Source organism: Theropithecus gelada, chromosome 2 (genome assembly GCF_003255815.1).
Source record: "Theropithecus gelada isolate Dixy chromosome 2, Tgel_1.0, whole genome shotgun sequence".
In the NCBI taxonomy this organism is placed as follows: domain Eukaryota; kingdom Metazoa; phylum Chordata; class Mammalia; order Primates; family Cercopithecidae; genus Theropithecus; species Theropithecus gelada.
This window is the reverse complement of record NC_037669.1, coordinates 162,950,528-162,964,493: the sequence shown is the minus strand read 5'-3', so window position 1 is coordinate 162,964,493 and position 13,966 is coordinate 162,950,528. Positions and strand designations below refer to the sequence as shown.

The following is a 13,966-nucleotide window of genomic DNA, read 5'->3' as shown; positions in this document are numbered from 1 at the left end:
CCTGGAACTCTCAAACCCTGCAGATCCATATTCCTTGCTTGCTTAGTTCACTTGAAGTGGGAAGCCCTACCCTGATGCCTCTTTCAAAAATAGCCACCACCACTGTGTCCACTTTCACTCTCCCCTTGGCCCACTTGGTATTTTTCTAGGATTTGTCACCTCTGACATGGTGTTATTGTCTTCCTCCTCCACTGCAAGGTAAGCTTCATGGAGGCAGGGACTTTGTCTTGCTGCTCGTGAGATCTCTAGTGACTACAGGACTACTTGGCACATAATAGATTCCCAGTAGGTGTCATAATGAATGGCTGGAAGGTTATTCAGGGTAAACTTGAACTCCAGTAACATGTCACTCACCCTTCTGAGGCCCTATCTTCCATTTTTAGACTCCTCTAAGGAAAGTTTTTCTATTTAGATCATACTAATATCATCTCCCCATAGTTTTAAAAAACTCTTTGATTCTAGTTATGCCCTCAAGAGCCTTGTAGAGAGAAAAAGGACATTCTCTGTCATCTGTGTTGTCCATTTACTTGTGTTACACCCGATTTAACTTGTTAATAACCTCACAGAAAAGGAAGGACATAAAAGAAAACTCAAATTGTATGTAATTCCACCACCTATAACTGCTGCTAGCATTTTGTGTATTTCCTCAAAGTTTGTCTAAACCGTTTTAACATAAAAATCCATATTGAGCTCATGTGGCAGTTTTATATCCTAGTTTTTCTCCATAATATTGTATCTAAAGCATTTTTCTGAATCATTAAATTCCCATGATATTTTTAGGGACAGCCTAGTGTTATACAGAAATCTCCAAATTTAACTATTTTTCTATGGTTAAATCTTTGGATTATTGAATATTTAGATTAAGTTTTTAAGTAATTTTATAAGTAATGCTTATAGATGGATATTTGGTGGTGTTGGAGGTTATTACCTCACGATAGACAAGAAGGGTAAGCTTTCTGGGTGAAAGAGGATGGACTTTTTGTGGCAAAATCCTGCAAATTTGTTAAATTGCTTTCTAGAAAGACTGTACAGTTAAAATTCCCTTAAGCACTATAAACTTTCCCATATCACCACACCTTTACCAGCAGTGAGAATTTTCTTTTCAAAATTTGTCACCTTGCTAAATAAAAAAGAAGTTGAGGCCTGGAGCAGTGGCTTATGCCTGTAATCCCAGCACTTTGGGAGACCAAGGATCACTGGAGTCCAGCAGTCCGAGACCAGCCTGAGAAATGTAGTGAGACCCCATCTCTACAAATAATAAAAACAGCTAGGGGTGGTGGCATGTGCCTGTGGTCCTAGCTACTGGGGAGGCTGTGGTGGGAGGATCACTTGAGCCCAGGAGGTTGAGGCTGCAGTGAGCCGTGATTGTGCCATGGCACTCCAGTCTAAGAGACAGAGTGAGACCCCATCTCAAACAAACAAAAAAAAGAGATTGCAATTGTTTTTCAATGTTTACTGGCCATGGAAAGAGAGAGAGAATTAATTAATTGCTAGTTTATGTCCTTTGTCTCTAATGGTGTTTTAGTATTTTTAACTATCTGTAAAAGCTTTTTACATATAAAAATATTGAGCTTAGCCTTTATTTTTGTTATTGTTGTTGCAAATAATTTTCTCATGTTGATGACCTTTTGTTTGTGGGGTCTGTTGGGAGCCAAAGCTAAATATTGTTATATATTCACATCTGTCAGTCTTTTTCTTTGTGAATCTAGAAAATACTGGGAGTTCCAGGAACTCCAGTGTGATTCAGGGGACTTTCTGAATTTGTCTCCCTTCCTCCCCGTGGAGGAAAAAAAAAAAAGTCACATTATTATGGATTTGTCCTATTAAAAATTGTCCTTTTAAAAGAGCATACCATTGAAATGTGCTTTGTATGTGCATTTGTTTACTAGGACTGTCATAAAAAAAATACCACACACCGGGTGGCTTAAACAACAGACACTTATTTTCTCTCAGTTCTGGAGGCTAGAAGTCCATGGTCAAGGTTCCAGCAACTTCAGTTTCTGGCTAGGGCTCTCTTCCTGGCTTGCAGACAGCCACCTTCCTGCTGGGTCCTCACGTGGCTTTTCCTCTTTACACGTGCCAGGTGAGGGAGAGAGAGGGCTCTGGTTTCTCTTCCTCTTCTAATAAGGACACCAGTCCTGTTAGACTAAGGCCCCATCCCACCCTAGTTAAAGGAGGACTAGGACCTCATTTAACCTTAATTACCTTCCTAAAGGCTCTGTCTCCAAATATAGTCACATTGCGGGTTAGGGATTCAACATACGAATTTTGGGAGGACACAATTCAGTCCATAATATTATGATCGAGCAGTGTTTATAGCATCAAATCTGGGAACCAAGAGAGATTGTCTGTCCATAATCCCACAGATGAGAGACCCAGCCCTTGAAAGAGTCACATCACCTTTCAGGATACAGCCCAGCCCCAAACCACTTGCTTCTAAGTCAGTCTTCTTTCCCCAAATCCCTTATCAAAATGGACCTAGGACATTTACGAGCCATGTACCAAACAAAGGGGTAAAAGGTACTTCCCTTAGTGTATTCTGTAGGGGCAAGGACTCTGTTCTGTATTTTTTGTTGTTTTTTTTTTTTGGAGACAAGAGTCTCACTCTGTCTTCCAGGCTGAAGTACAGTGGTGCTATCTCGGCTCACTGCAACCTCTGCCTTCCAAGCAGCTGAGATTACAGGTGCACCCCGCCACGCCCAGCTAATTTTTTGTATTTTAGTAGAGACAGGGTTTCACTGTGTTGCCCAGGCTGGTCTCGAACTCCTGAGGTCAGGGAATCCGCCTGCCTTGGCCCCCCAAAGTGCTGGGATTACAGGCGTGAGCCACTGCGCCCAGCCTGTTCTATATTTCTTTTTACCCTCGTTGCCTAAGATAGTTTTTGATCATGCTATACATTTCATGTATACTTGTCGAATTGTACAGAGTTCAGAACCTGGTACACTGACTTCAGCAGTGCCCAGGGAAACATTTCCAGTGGTAAATTATTTGGGAAAATTCCCTCTCCCCCACATTCCACCTCTTGACAAGAGCTGCCTAAAATGCTGTCTGGACAGCAGCCCACATCATGTGAACTTCCAAGAATCAACGCATCTAGAATGCATCTGACAAGCTCAGATCTGGTGTGTTATATCTCTTCCCTTTAAAAAAAAAAAAAAAAACCCTCACCTAAATATAGTTTGCTTCTAAAAACTGTCTCTAAATGATTGTGTTTTACCCTGGATAAGTTCTCCCCAGTGCATCCTGACGCTGGAGCATGAAAAGGAAGGTAAACGCGTGAAATCAAATGGTGATTGCTAACAATGAAATTTGGGCTCATAAATCAAGGATATTATTCAAAACTGTGAGGTAAATTAGCCTCATTCATTCTGATAGGGCTAGATAGACTCTATGGCTGTATGTGCCTTCTTTAATTAACATGCTGAAAAGATGTTCTGATTGGGATTATTAATGAATGCAGTGGAAATGTTTGCTGCTTAGAAGACTTCTGCCACAGACGGTTTACAAACCACCCCCCACCCCGCCTTTTTCTTTTTCCACAGATTCCTTACATGGCTTAACAGATGGAGTATTCATCTTTGAAGCTGTTTCCACAGAAGATAGCAAAACCATACAGGGCTATGATGCGATTGTGGTTGAACAATGGACAGTCCTGGAAGTAAGTGTGGGGTTGGCAGCCCTGCTTCTTTTGTTTAGACAGCAATTGTTTTATCCGCCTGCTCCATCTGACCGTGGGGCTGTTGCTCAGCTGTGGCTTTCTTCTGAGAGGGAGCTGACCTGGTAGGTCCTAGAAGGACCCCCTTAGTCCTTTCATTCCCCTCTTTTCCCACCTCCAGGTAGGGGTGGGCCCCGCTCTTCCCTTTCTGCAGGAAAAGCACATTGCGTGTGCCTGGCCATTTGGTGGAAGGAGACTTGTCTTTCATTAATTTGCATATAACTGACAACTCTAAGTGATATAAATGAGGCCACATAGTTTGTGGCCTCCGTAATAATCAGAGCAGCATCGTTGTCAGAGCCAGACCCTGTGGCTCCCTCTGCCAGCTATCCTTAGAGCTATGTACATAAGCTCACTTAATCTTCACAATAAGCCTTTTAAGTAAATACTGTTATTGCCCCTGTTATATAGATGAGGAAACTGAGGCACAGAGAGGTTAGGTCCCTGGTCCAAGATTACACATTAAATACTGAAGAATGTATTTGAGAAATGTTGACTCATGAGGCCACCAAACTGCTGTGGGCAGGGGAATTCCTCAAACCATGTTCTGCTGGGACTTTGGAGGAGCGAATTTACTCCTAAGATTCACTAGTGTGTACCTGAAGGGCATTTCTCTAACTATGGAAGCGTGACTTTTTAGCATACTCTCTTGCATACACAGCATCTGGGATATAAAGGGGGAAGCTATTTGGACATAGAGAGCTGAATTCTTGGTTTTTTTGTTTGTTTTTTTGTTTTTTTGTTTTTGAGATAGCTTCTTGCTCTGTCGCTCAGGCTGGAGTGCAGTGGCACGATCTTGGCTCACTGCAACCTCCGCCTCCCGGGTTCAAGCGATTCTCCTGCCTCAGCCTCCAGAGTAGCTGGGACTACAGGCACCCGCCACCACGCCCAGCTAATTTTTGTATTTTTAGTAAAGATAGGGTCTCACCATGTTGGCCAAGCTGGTCTCAAACTCTTGACCTCAAGTGATCTGCCTGCCTTGGCCTTTAGAAGTGCTGGGATTACACCGTGAGCCACCGTGCCCAGCCATGGGCATAGAGAACTGATTTCTGAACACCATGGAAGAACACAGGATTGGCATTGCTGGGAGAGCCTCTGCCAAACAGGGCTCTCCAGGCCGAGGGAAGACAGGGGTGGATATAACTCTCTGTGAGGAGTGTGGGGCGCTGAGACCCACCAGACAGCCAGTGCTTGCCACACCCTTGTGCCTGCCAGAACTGCAGCCTCGAGGCAGTCCCTTGCCTGGTTATTGAAGTGGAGATGGGATGGGGCGTGAGTTGGATGTCTCCTGGGACACTATGACTCAGCTTTGAAGCTACAGCAGTTCCCAGCATGCGTGAAGTGATGAGCAAGGCTGTTGGGGGGCATGCCTGCGTCTGAACAGGGATGAGAAATAACTGCTTGCAAGTGTGATAGTAATGGAGTACCTAAAGGAACTAGGGTCATCAGAAGCAGGAGTTGGAAAGTCACAGCATCCGGGGCTGGTTAGCGAAGGGGCCAGAAGTCCTGAGGGAAGTAAGGAACCAGGTGACGACCTGGTGTGAGATCAGCTCCACCAGTCACTCCTGTGTAACCCTGGGGCCCATGGTCTCTCCAGGGTCCATGCTCCTAACTAGAAATGGGATGCAGAGGAAGTAAGGCTCAGTCCAAGATGCCAAGCGAGTGTGGGCAGGTCCTGTCACCTCTCAGGACCCTGTCCTTCCTCAACTGTAGCTGGGCAGGTCACATGGCCCATCACGTGTGGTGGAGTGAAGGCTCCAGGTGGTGGTGAAATATGAAATGCCAAGAGTTGAGGATCTGAAGGACTGAGCAGCCGGCATTCAGTTTGCTCTGTAACATTTGGCTGTTAACAGTAGCGATGCATGGCTGCACCCAAAACATGTGCCTGAGCCGAGTGATTGGCAGACCATGGGGATGTGTGTAAAATTCCTGCTGTCTGTATATTAAAATGGCTGTTAAGGGAGGGCTCTGTGGTTCCTCAAAAAAAGATGACTTGATGGCAGTGATCCAAAATCATCTATAAAATGGTTCTTAAAAATTAGTGTGACTGCAGGACCAGTAGCATCAGCATCACATGGGAAGTTGTTAGAAATGCAGATTCTTGGACTGTACTCCAGATCTGCTGAACCCTCTGGGGGTGGGGCCTGGCAGTCTGCATTTTAGCAAGCCCTGCAGGAGATTCTGAGGCTCACTCCATTTGAAGAACCAGGGTGGGTATAGATGCCATTCCCATGTTGGAACTTTACCCCACAAGGTGATGGATTTGAAAGGGGGGGACCCTGGAAGTGATAAGGCTGGGAAGGCTCTGCCCTCATGGATGGGATGAATGCCCTTAGAAGAGAGGCTGCAGACCACTGCCTCCCCTTTTTGGCCTTCCGCCTTTGATCATGCAAGGACACCTACAGGGCACTATCTGTGAGGAATGGGCCTTTGCCAGACATTGAACCTGTTGGTCAGTGTCAAGATGCCTGATCTTGGACTGCCAGCCTCCAGAAATGTGAGAAACAAGTTTCTGTTGTTTATAAATTACCCAGCCTGTGGTATATTGTCATAGGAGTAGGAATGGACTGAGACAGAAATTGGTACCAAGAAGTGGGGCTGTTGCTATAACAAATACTTGAAAGTGTAGAAATGACTTTGGAACTGGGTGATGGGTAGATGCTGGAAGAGTTTGGACATGCAGGCTAGAAAGAGCCTAGATTGCTGTGAATGGAGTGTTAGGGTGATTCTGTTGAGGGCTCAGAAGAAGAGGAGAGCTGTAGAGAGGGCCTCAGACTTCTCAGAAATTATCTAAGTGTCATGATCAGAATGTTGGTAGAAATATGGACAGTAAAGGCCATTCTGATGAGGTCTTAGATGGAAATGAGGAACAAGGTATTGGAAACTGGAGGAAAGGCCATCCTTGTTATAAAGTGGCGAGGAACTTGGCTAAATTGTGTTCGTGTCCTAGCGCTTTGTGGAAGGCAGAACCAATGAGGGATGAACTAGGATATTTGGTGGAAGAAATCTCTAAGCAAAATATTCAGGGTGCAGTGTAGCTGTTCTTGGCTGCTGATAGTAAAATGCAGGAAGAGAGAAACAAACTGAAAATGGAGTTTGTAATCAGAAGGGAAGCAGAACTTAAAGATTTGGAAAATTCTCAGCCTGGCTTTGTTGTCAAAAATGAAAAAGTGTATTCAGAAGAGAAAACCAAGGTTGGCCAAGCTACTGTTTGATAGGGAGATTGGTGCTGGTGGAAGGATGCCATATGCTATTCACCAAGACAATGAAAGAAAGACCTGAAGGCATTTCTGAGATCATCAAGGCTGCTGCTCCCATCAGAGGCCTGGAATGCCAACGCCTGGGGGACAGAACTGTGTCAAAGGAGGTGACTTGGGCATCCTCAGTATCTTCAGGCTCACTGCCCAGTGCTGTCTCAAGTTTCTGCTCCACGTGGTCAGGCTAACACAACCTCTGAGATTGACATCTCCTGAAAGCAGATGGAGGAGAGATCTTGTGGGAAGACTGTACTCCTTGGTTTATGGGTTTCTCTTCCTCTTTGCAGCTGGTGGAAACAAGCTTCAGGAGTCAGCTCTGAGGTCACCTCCTGCAGGGTGAAAGAGCGCTCCTCTGTGCTCTCATAACTCTCTGGGCATGGCTCTATCACAGCTCCTGTTGTACTCTATCAGTGTTATTTATTTGTCCACTTTCCTCCCTCCACTGTGAGTTTCTTGATCTGGGAATATTTATCTTTGTTCTCCAAGGCACTCCAGTAAATGCTTGCTGATTGGGTTGAAGGCTTTTTGGTTCAGCCCAAGGTAGACTAGTGTTTCTCAAAATTGAGCTCATATCAGAATCACCTGCAGAGCTTTTAAAAACACAGCTATCCAGGCTCTACCCCTACTTCCTATTCAATGGGTGTCTTAGTCTGCTTGGGCTGCGTAACAAAATACCAGACTAGACAGATTAAACAACAGAAATTTCTTTCCTCTCAGTTCTGGAGGCTGAAAAGTCCAAGATCAAGGTTCTGTTGGGGTTTGGTTTCTGGTGAGGGCTCTCTTCCTGGCTTGCAGATGGCTGGCTTCTCACTGTATCCTCACATGGCTTTGCCTCTGAGCATGCACAGGTGGGAGGGGGCCACTCTGGTGTCTCTTCTTATAAGGACACTAATTCTGTTGGATCAGGGCCCCATACTTATGACTTCATTTAACCTTAATTACTTCTGTAGAGGCCCCATCTCCAAACACAGCCAAACTAGGGTTTGAAGCCTCAACATACACACTGTGGGAGGATATAAAATATTTAGTCTATAACGGTGGCTCTGAGATGGGGCCCAAGAATTTGCATTTTCTAAGACATTTTCAGATGAGCTGATGCTGCTGGTGTGGGAACCCCACCTTGAGAATCCCTGTCTTAGGGGAACTAAGTATAGACAGCTCTGTAACCAGCACAGCCCAGCAATGTCCAGTCCAGGACAGGTTCACCCACAGCTCAGCTCTTTGAAGAGGCTCCGTTAGACCCTGACTTGGGCCTGCAGACAGCCCCTCGCCTGCCTGCCCCTCTCTAAGGCTGAGAGGGTATTTTTCAAACTCTCATGTCTTCTACCCTCTACCAATTACTTCTTTTCCCCACCCTTTTGGCCTCTAGGAAAGATTTTTCCTTTTTAAGGCCTCAGCAGGTCCCTTTTGGCTTCTGGTTAACTGCTTTTCTGGTAACCACAGTCTTCCCAGGCAGGCCTATAATCTCTAGGGCTCTGACCACAAAATGTCCCTGACCAGTTCTTTCTCATGTCTCACAGTGGGGCCTGGCCTGTCCCTTTCCTGCTTCGTTACTCCTCCTGTGCTGATTCCTCAGCTCTGCGTAGATGTGCCATTCCGATTCCACCTTGTCTCGCTGGCTTCCCTCTCTCTTCACGCGCATGTACACATGCACACACGCACACGCACACACGAAAATGTAGTGTGCGGACGGTGCAACATATTGGCAAGAGAGCAGCGATTCCAGAGTCTGGCCTGAGTGTGCATCCTGCCTCTCTGATTCCCAGCTGAGTGATGGACTATGTGAAAAGCAAACCACCCCTGCTTTGTTTTTTCTATTTTCAGTTGTATAAATGGGGATACTGGTAACGACCTCTCAAAGTTGATGAGAATTAAAAGAGAAAACATATTAAAAAGTTGTGAATGTAGAACGTGGCACATAGTAAGCCCTCATGACATACTGCTTTCTCGGTCCGTCACCTGGTATCATCATGAGACAGATCCTTCCCCCATTGCCTTTGTGGTATGCTAAAAGCACAGAGGCAGTTGGGCTAGGGTACCTGTAGAGTCAAATGCAAATAATTGCATTTTGCTCAGTTGGAAACCTACAGCCTAAAATTAAAGGCAGTTGTAAGATAAATGTCTATCCATAGGGCATTGATAACAGGTATTTTGTTGACTTTCTTTGAGTTTACAGTCTAGTGTGTGAGCAGAAAGGGTAATTCTTGGAAAGGAAAGGAAAAAACTACATAAGATGAATAGGTAAAGAGCAAGATACAGACACAGAGACCCTCTTCTTCCCTCTGAATCTGTGTATCTTTGAGCCTGACAGCCCATCAGAGCTTATAGACACCACCAGGTGCTACCTGAGCATAGAGCCTTTTCCATGTTTATCCCTCTCCCTGGAATATGTTCTAGAACATCAGTGCTTATCGTGAAATTTGGTGCCAGAATGGAACATAAGACAGTAGAAAAAGCACTTATAGCTGATGCAACTAGTATGGTGGCGGGTGGGTTAATTGAAAAAGTCCAAGAGACCCAAAGAAAATCAGATTCCTATCTTACACATTTTGTTTGAATGTAAAGTATGTAAACACATGTCCATTTGCCAGTCTTTTTGAGTTGAGTGTCTGCTGAAGTAGAGTTCTGCCTCATCTTTCTCATATAAACCACACCCAAAGTGTGCTAACTACAATGTCCAGTGTCAGTTTCTTTAAAGTATCAATGGAATCTGACTGCAGAATCCTTCTATGTTTTCATTATTTCTTTCTAGTCTTTCTAGTCCCCTCGCCCAACACACATCTAATTCAGCCACAGTTGTTACTTTTTAGTGATTGTTCTTGGTTGAGTCTCTTCAAGGAATTCAACTTAGTTTTTTGAGAAACAACTTGTTTTTGCACTTATAGTTTATATGCTTTTAAATCATTTAAGACATGTAATTAGGATAATGGGTCTAACTTATAGAAACACATACAGCTTACCCCTGACATGCTCAGTTGGTGAGGTCAGAAGGGCATGAGCATCCTAGAAAGCAGCTGCTGCCTGTGAGGACTTGACTTCTCTCAGGGTGGACTGGACTTCCACGAGTACAGCTGCGGGGAGAATGGCTTAGGGCGTCATTACAGCCTCTACAACCCCACAGACTTTGTCATGAGGCTCTGGAGTCAGCTCTTCTCCACTCTCTGCCTGCGTATTTAATCTTTTGTTAACTCCCATTTTATCTCATACTATTCACTTCTGCCCATTTCCCCAGCCTGTCAAGACATTTCTGATCATGGTTATATCATCCTTCATTCTGGGGATCTTCCAGCCTTGGCTTCCCTGAAGGCTTCATATGTATGGTGGCTCCTGGCTGGTCTCAATGGCAAACAGATTGGATCAAGGACACAGTCCTTGGCACGCTATAGAATCTCTCCACCAGTGCCTGACACTAACCCAAACCATTCTGCAGTAGATTCAGGTGGCCCTGTTGTTCCACCTTCCATTCCTCTCTTGTATTTACATGAAAGGCTTGATGAGATGCTTTTCTGTAAGTAAAACCTACTCTGGCCTGTAACCCTGTCTCATAATCCTGTGTAACAACACCTTAGGTCTCACTTGTTCTTCATGAAGTTCTGCAGGTTTGTGGGGCTCAAGCTTTTGTTTTCAAAGGCTCCCAACCATCTCTTTAAGAATCCACTCTAGGATTTGCCAGGGAGTAACATCAATTTCCATGGTTTCTAGAATTCACAAGGGAGCCAATATTTGTTCTTTTTAAACCATCTGGTTTTTTTCTTTTATTGCCACAGTTTCTCCAAGATAATTATTTTGGTTCTGAGATCATAGTCTTTAGTGCCAAAGACAGCAGTTCTCTGCCTTTTTCCTGTGATAGGGATGATTTTCCTGCAAATAATCACTCCCATGAAAGGCCCAGGAATCAACACCCAAACCCCTCCCAGGCTGCATCTCCATCCTTTCCCACCGCAAAGCGAATCATAGCACAGGTGAGTGCTATGGAGGTCAGAATAGCCTCAGCTCTATTTTAGCAGCTCTTTCAGTACTTGGACTTTTATCAAATTCTTGTGTGCCACTCACCTTGACAGTTACACACTTGTTTACAGAATAGTATGTATGGATGACTGCCTTCTCCTTAAAAAAAAAAAAAAGTGATTCATCTCAGCTTGAGCTCATTTAAAATTTTCAAGTTTGCTTCAGAGGGCAAACTGCTAACATCTGCTAACAATTTGAAATGCCCACTCCCATCCATGACTCAGCAATTTCATACTTCAGGTCCATCTCTTATAAAGAAACAAATGCATGTGTTCACAAGAAGGCACAGACAAGGCTATTATCTCAGCATTATTTGTAATATCAAAAAAGGTAACAATATTCATGTCCATCAGTAGGGGAATGGTTAAACAAAAGATAATATATTCTTATTATAGATTAGGTCATTCTGTATAAGCTGACATGGAAGGAATTGCAGGAAATGTTAAACAAGAAAACTAAGTTGCAGAATTATCCTGTGATGGTTAATTTTATGTCAACTTTGCTGGGCTATGGTACTCAGTTACTTGATCAAACACCAATCTAGATGTTGCTATAAAAGTATTTTGAGATGTGATTACCATTCGACTCAGTAGAAGAGTAAAGCACATTACCCTTCATAATGTGAGTGGACCTCATCCAATCAGCTGAAGGCCTTAAGAAAAAAGATTGAGATCCCAGAAGGAATTCAGCCTCCAGACTCAAAACTGCAACATGGACTCCTGCTGGAATTTCCAGCCTGCTGGGCTACCCTGCAGACTTTGGATTTTACATCCTCCACACTCACGTAAGCCAGTTCCTCAAAATGAGTCTTTCTAGATACAAGATAGCCTACTGATTCTCTTTCTCAGGAGAATCCTGATGAACACAGATATAAATGCTGTGACGCCATTAATGGGGAGAAAACTTCACAGGGTCTCTTAGACTTTAGCCATATTTGTCTCCTTGTAGAAAAGAAAGTAAAATAGGAGTTGAATAATCCCATTTTTACTGTCTTGAACATACTCTTCTTGTGCAACTTCTTGCTTTCAGCATGATTTTAAATGGCGTGTGTGTATACGTGTGCACACACGCACATATGTAATTCACATATCTCATCTCATTCTAGGCTGAGGTGCATGTGTGTATACCTCACGCCACCTGCACACCTCAGCTCATTCCAGGCACAACATTTCCTCTTTTGGGTTTGCCTCATTTTTGTCACCATCCCTGGAGGCTCAGGTACCCCCTTCTGTCCTTGTAAATTCACACTCATCCATCTCCACAGCCACAGTGGTTTTCCTTAGTTGCCTCCAACTTTTATTTTAGGGTGACATGTCCACCTGGAGCCAGCGGGCCTGTGAGCATTTCTTGCCATGGGGCCATATCACACTTTCCCCTGAGCCTCTGAAATTCTTTCTTCTTGTCTCTGGAGAGGGCCTCTAGTACTCTTCTGCTATTAGGAACTTCACAGAGAAAAGCTTAGTTTGTACAGTTTGTGTTGCCCAGGTAAGTCATTTCCCTTCCCATAATGATGGGGAAGAGATTACATTTAGAAATAGTGACCCCAAAAGGTCATGATCTGATTATTGAGTCCTGACTTCTGATCTGAAGCTTTGACCCTATCCTCGGATACTGGAGCCTGGGATGGCTGTCTGTCCCTCTTTTATCTCTTTTAGCCATTATTTTCCCTCTGCCTCCTCCTTGGCAGCAGCCACTTGCTTGGGCGTTCTGAAATGTATGTGGATTGTGGCAGTGGCAGGACACAGAGATGATGGGCTATTGGACTAAAACCAGCCCTCCTGCTCCCCCATGGGGCAGGTGGGCTAGACTAATCCATGAAAGAATACATAAGAATGAAAACCACTGGAGATGGTGGAGATTAGAGGTTCCATAACAGAACTCTCAGGGAACTGGGAAACTCCATAGGCTCAAAGAGAATGACTGCTCTTTGATGCTCAGGAACAAGGATGCAAAGGGGCGTTTGCTGACGCCCCACACATCAAGGAGCCTCGGGAAGAAGAGAGCATACAAAGGAAGTGGGAAGGCATTCAAGGCTAGTTGTGCCCTGCTGACCAGAAGTGCCCTGGGAGAGAGCAGAGACTGAGCAAGGCCTCCTGGACACAGTGGGCTGCAGCTGGGTATTGGCAGTCAAGTCAGGACTTGAATGGGCTAAGGGATTGAGTGTGGGGGCTTCCTGCTGTGGGAAGTGACAGGAGCAGAGGCCAGCTGGAAGAGAAGGCACATCTATTAATTTTTTTTATAATTAGAACACATAATGGATAATGTGGGTGAGCTCCCAGATGCCTTCAATAATGGATAATGTGGGTGATCTCCTAGATGCCTCTGATAATGGATAATGTTGGTGATCTAGACGCCTCAGCTCCCTTTTTACCGTGCTTTCACCTCAAGCAGGCAGCACTTGTGCCTCTTAGCAGAGCCCTGCCCCTGAGCTCCAGGAGCCCGCCCTGCTTTAAGCAACAAGAGCCACAAGTGCCCCTGAGGCGGTCCTCATCAATGACAGAGGAGTGTGGGTGTACGAAAGCTCTGCTCCCTGGCCTCAGATGGGGACAACTCTGAGCGTAACTCACCCCTCAGAGCTCCCCACAGGATCAGACCAAGCCACTGGTCACAGGATGTCCTTAAAACTACGTCCTTCCTGGGCTGCTGCTACTGTGTTGTCCGACTTCCCCCACTCCCTCACTGGCAGCACATCCTTAATAAGTTACTTGCACATGAATACTTGTCTTAGCGTCTGCTTCTAGGGAACCTGGCCTAAGAGCATGTGTAAAAAAATTCCATTCAGGAATATTACATTGCAAATTGAGATAAAAGTTACTGGAGGTTTTATAATAATTTTAAACAAAATGCTGACAGTGCAAATGTGTATATAGTAAAGACTGAATCCTCCTCTCTCCTCTCACCCTCACTTCCCTAGTTCCCCTTTCACAGAGAAAGCTCCTTCCAGAGAGGAGGTGGTATACACACAGAGGTGGGTGTGCACGCAGAG

At 44.8% G+C, this 13,966-nt stretch overlaps 2 protein-coding genes across 5 annotated transcripts in view; one reads left to right on the top strand and one right to left on the bottom strand.

The window, feature by feature from the left end:
- The window catches only part of RFTN1 (raftlin, lipid raft linker 1), a 202,248-nt gene that overhangs the window by 156,510 nt on the left and 31,772 nt on the right, over positions 1-13,966 (top strand). For all 4 annotated transcript variants that reach the window (XM_025375063.1, XM_025375064.1, XM_025375065.1 and 1 more), the window contains one exon: positions 3,543-3,658. In XM_025375063.1, coding sequence (XP_025230848.1) covers positions 3,543-3,658 — 116 coding nt within the window. The remainder of the gene's footprint in view (positions 1-3,542; positions 3,659-13,966) is intronic.
- OXNAD1 (oxidoreductase NAD binding domain containing 1) overlaps positions 8,568-13,966 on the bottom strand; it is a 91,212-nt gene continuing 85,813 nt past the window's right edge. The window contains exon 11 of the mRNA XM_025375073.1: positions 8,568-12,412. The gene's annotated coding sequence lies outside the window, so the exon portion shown is untranslated. The remainder of the gene's footprint in view (positions 12,413-13,966) is intronic.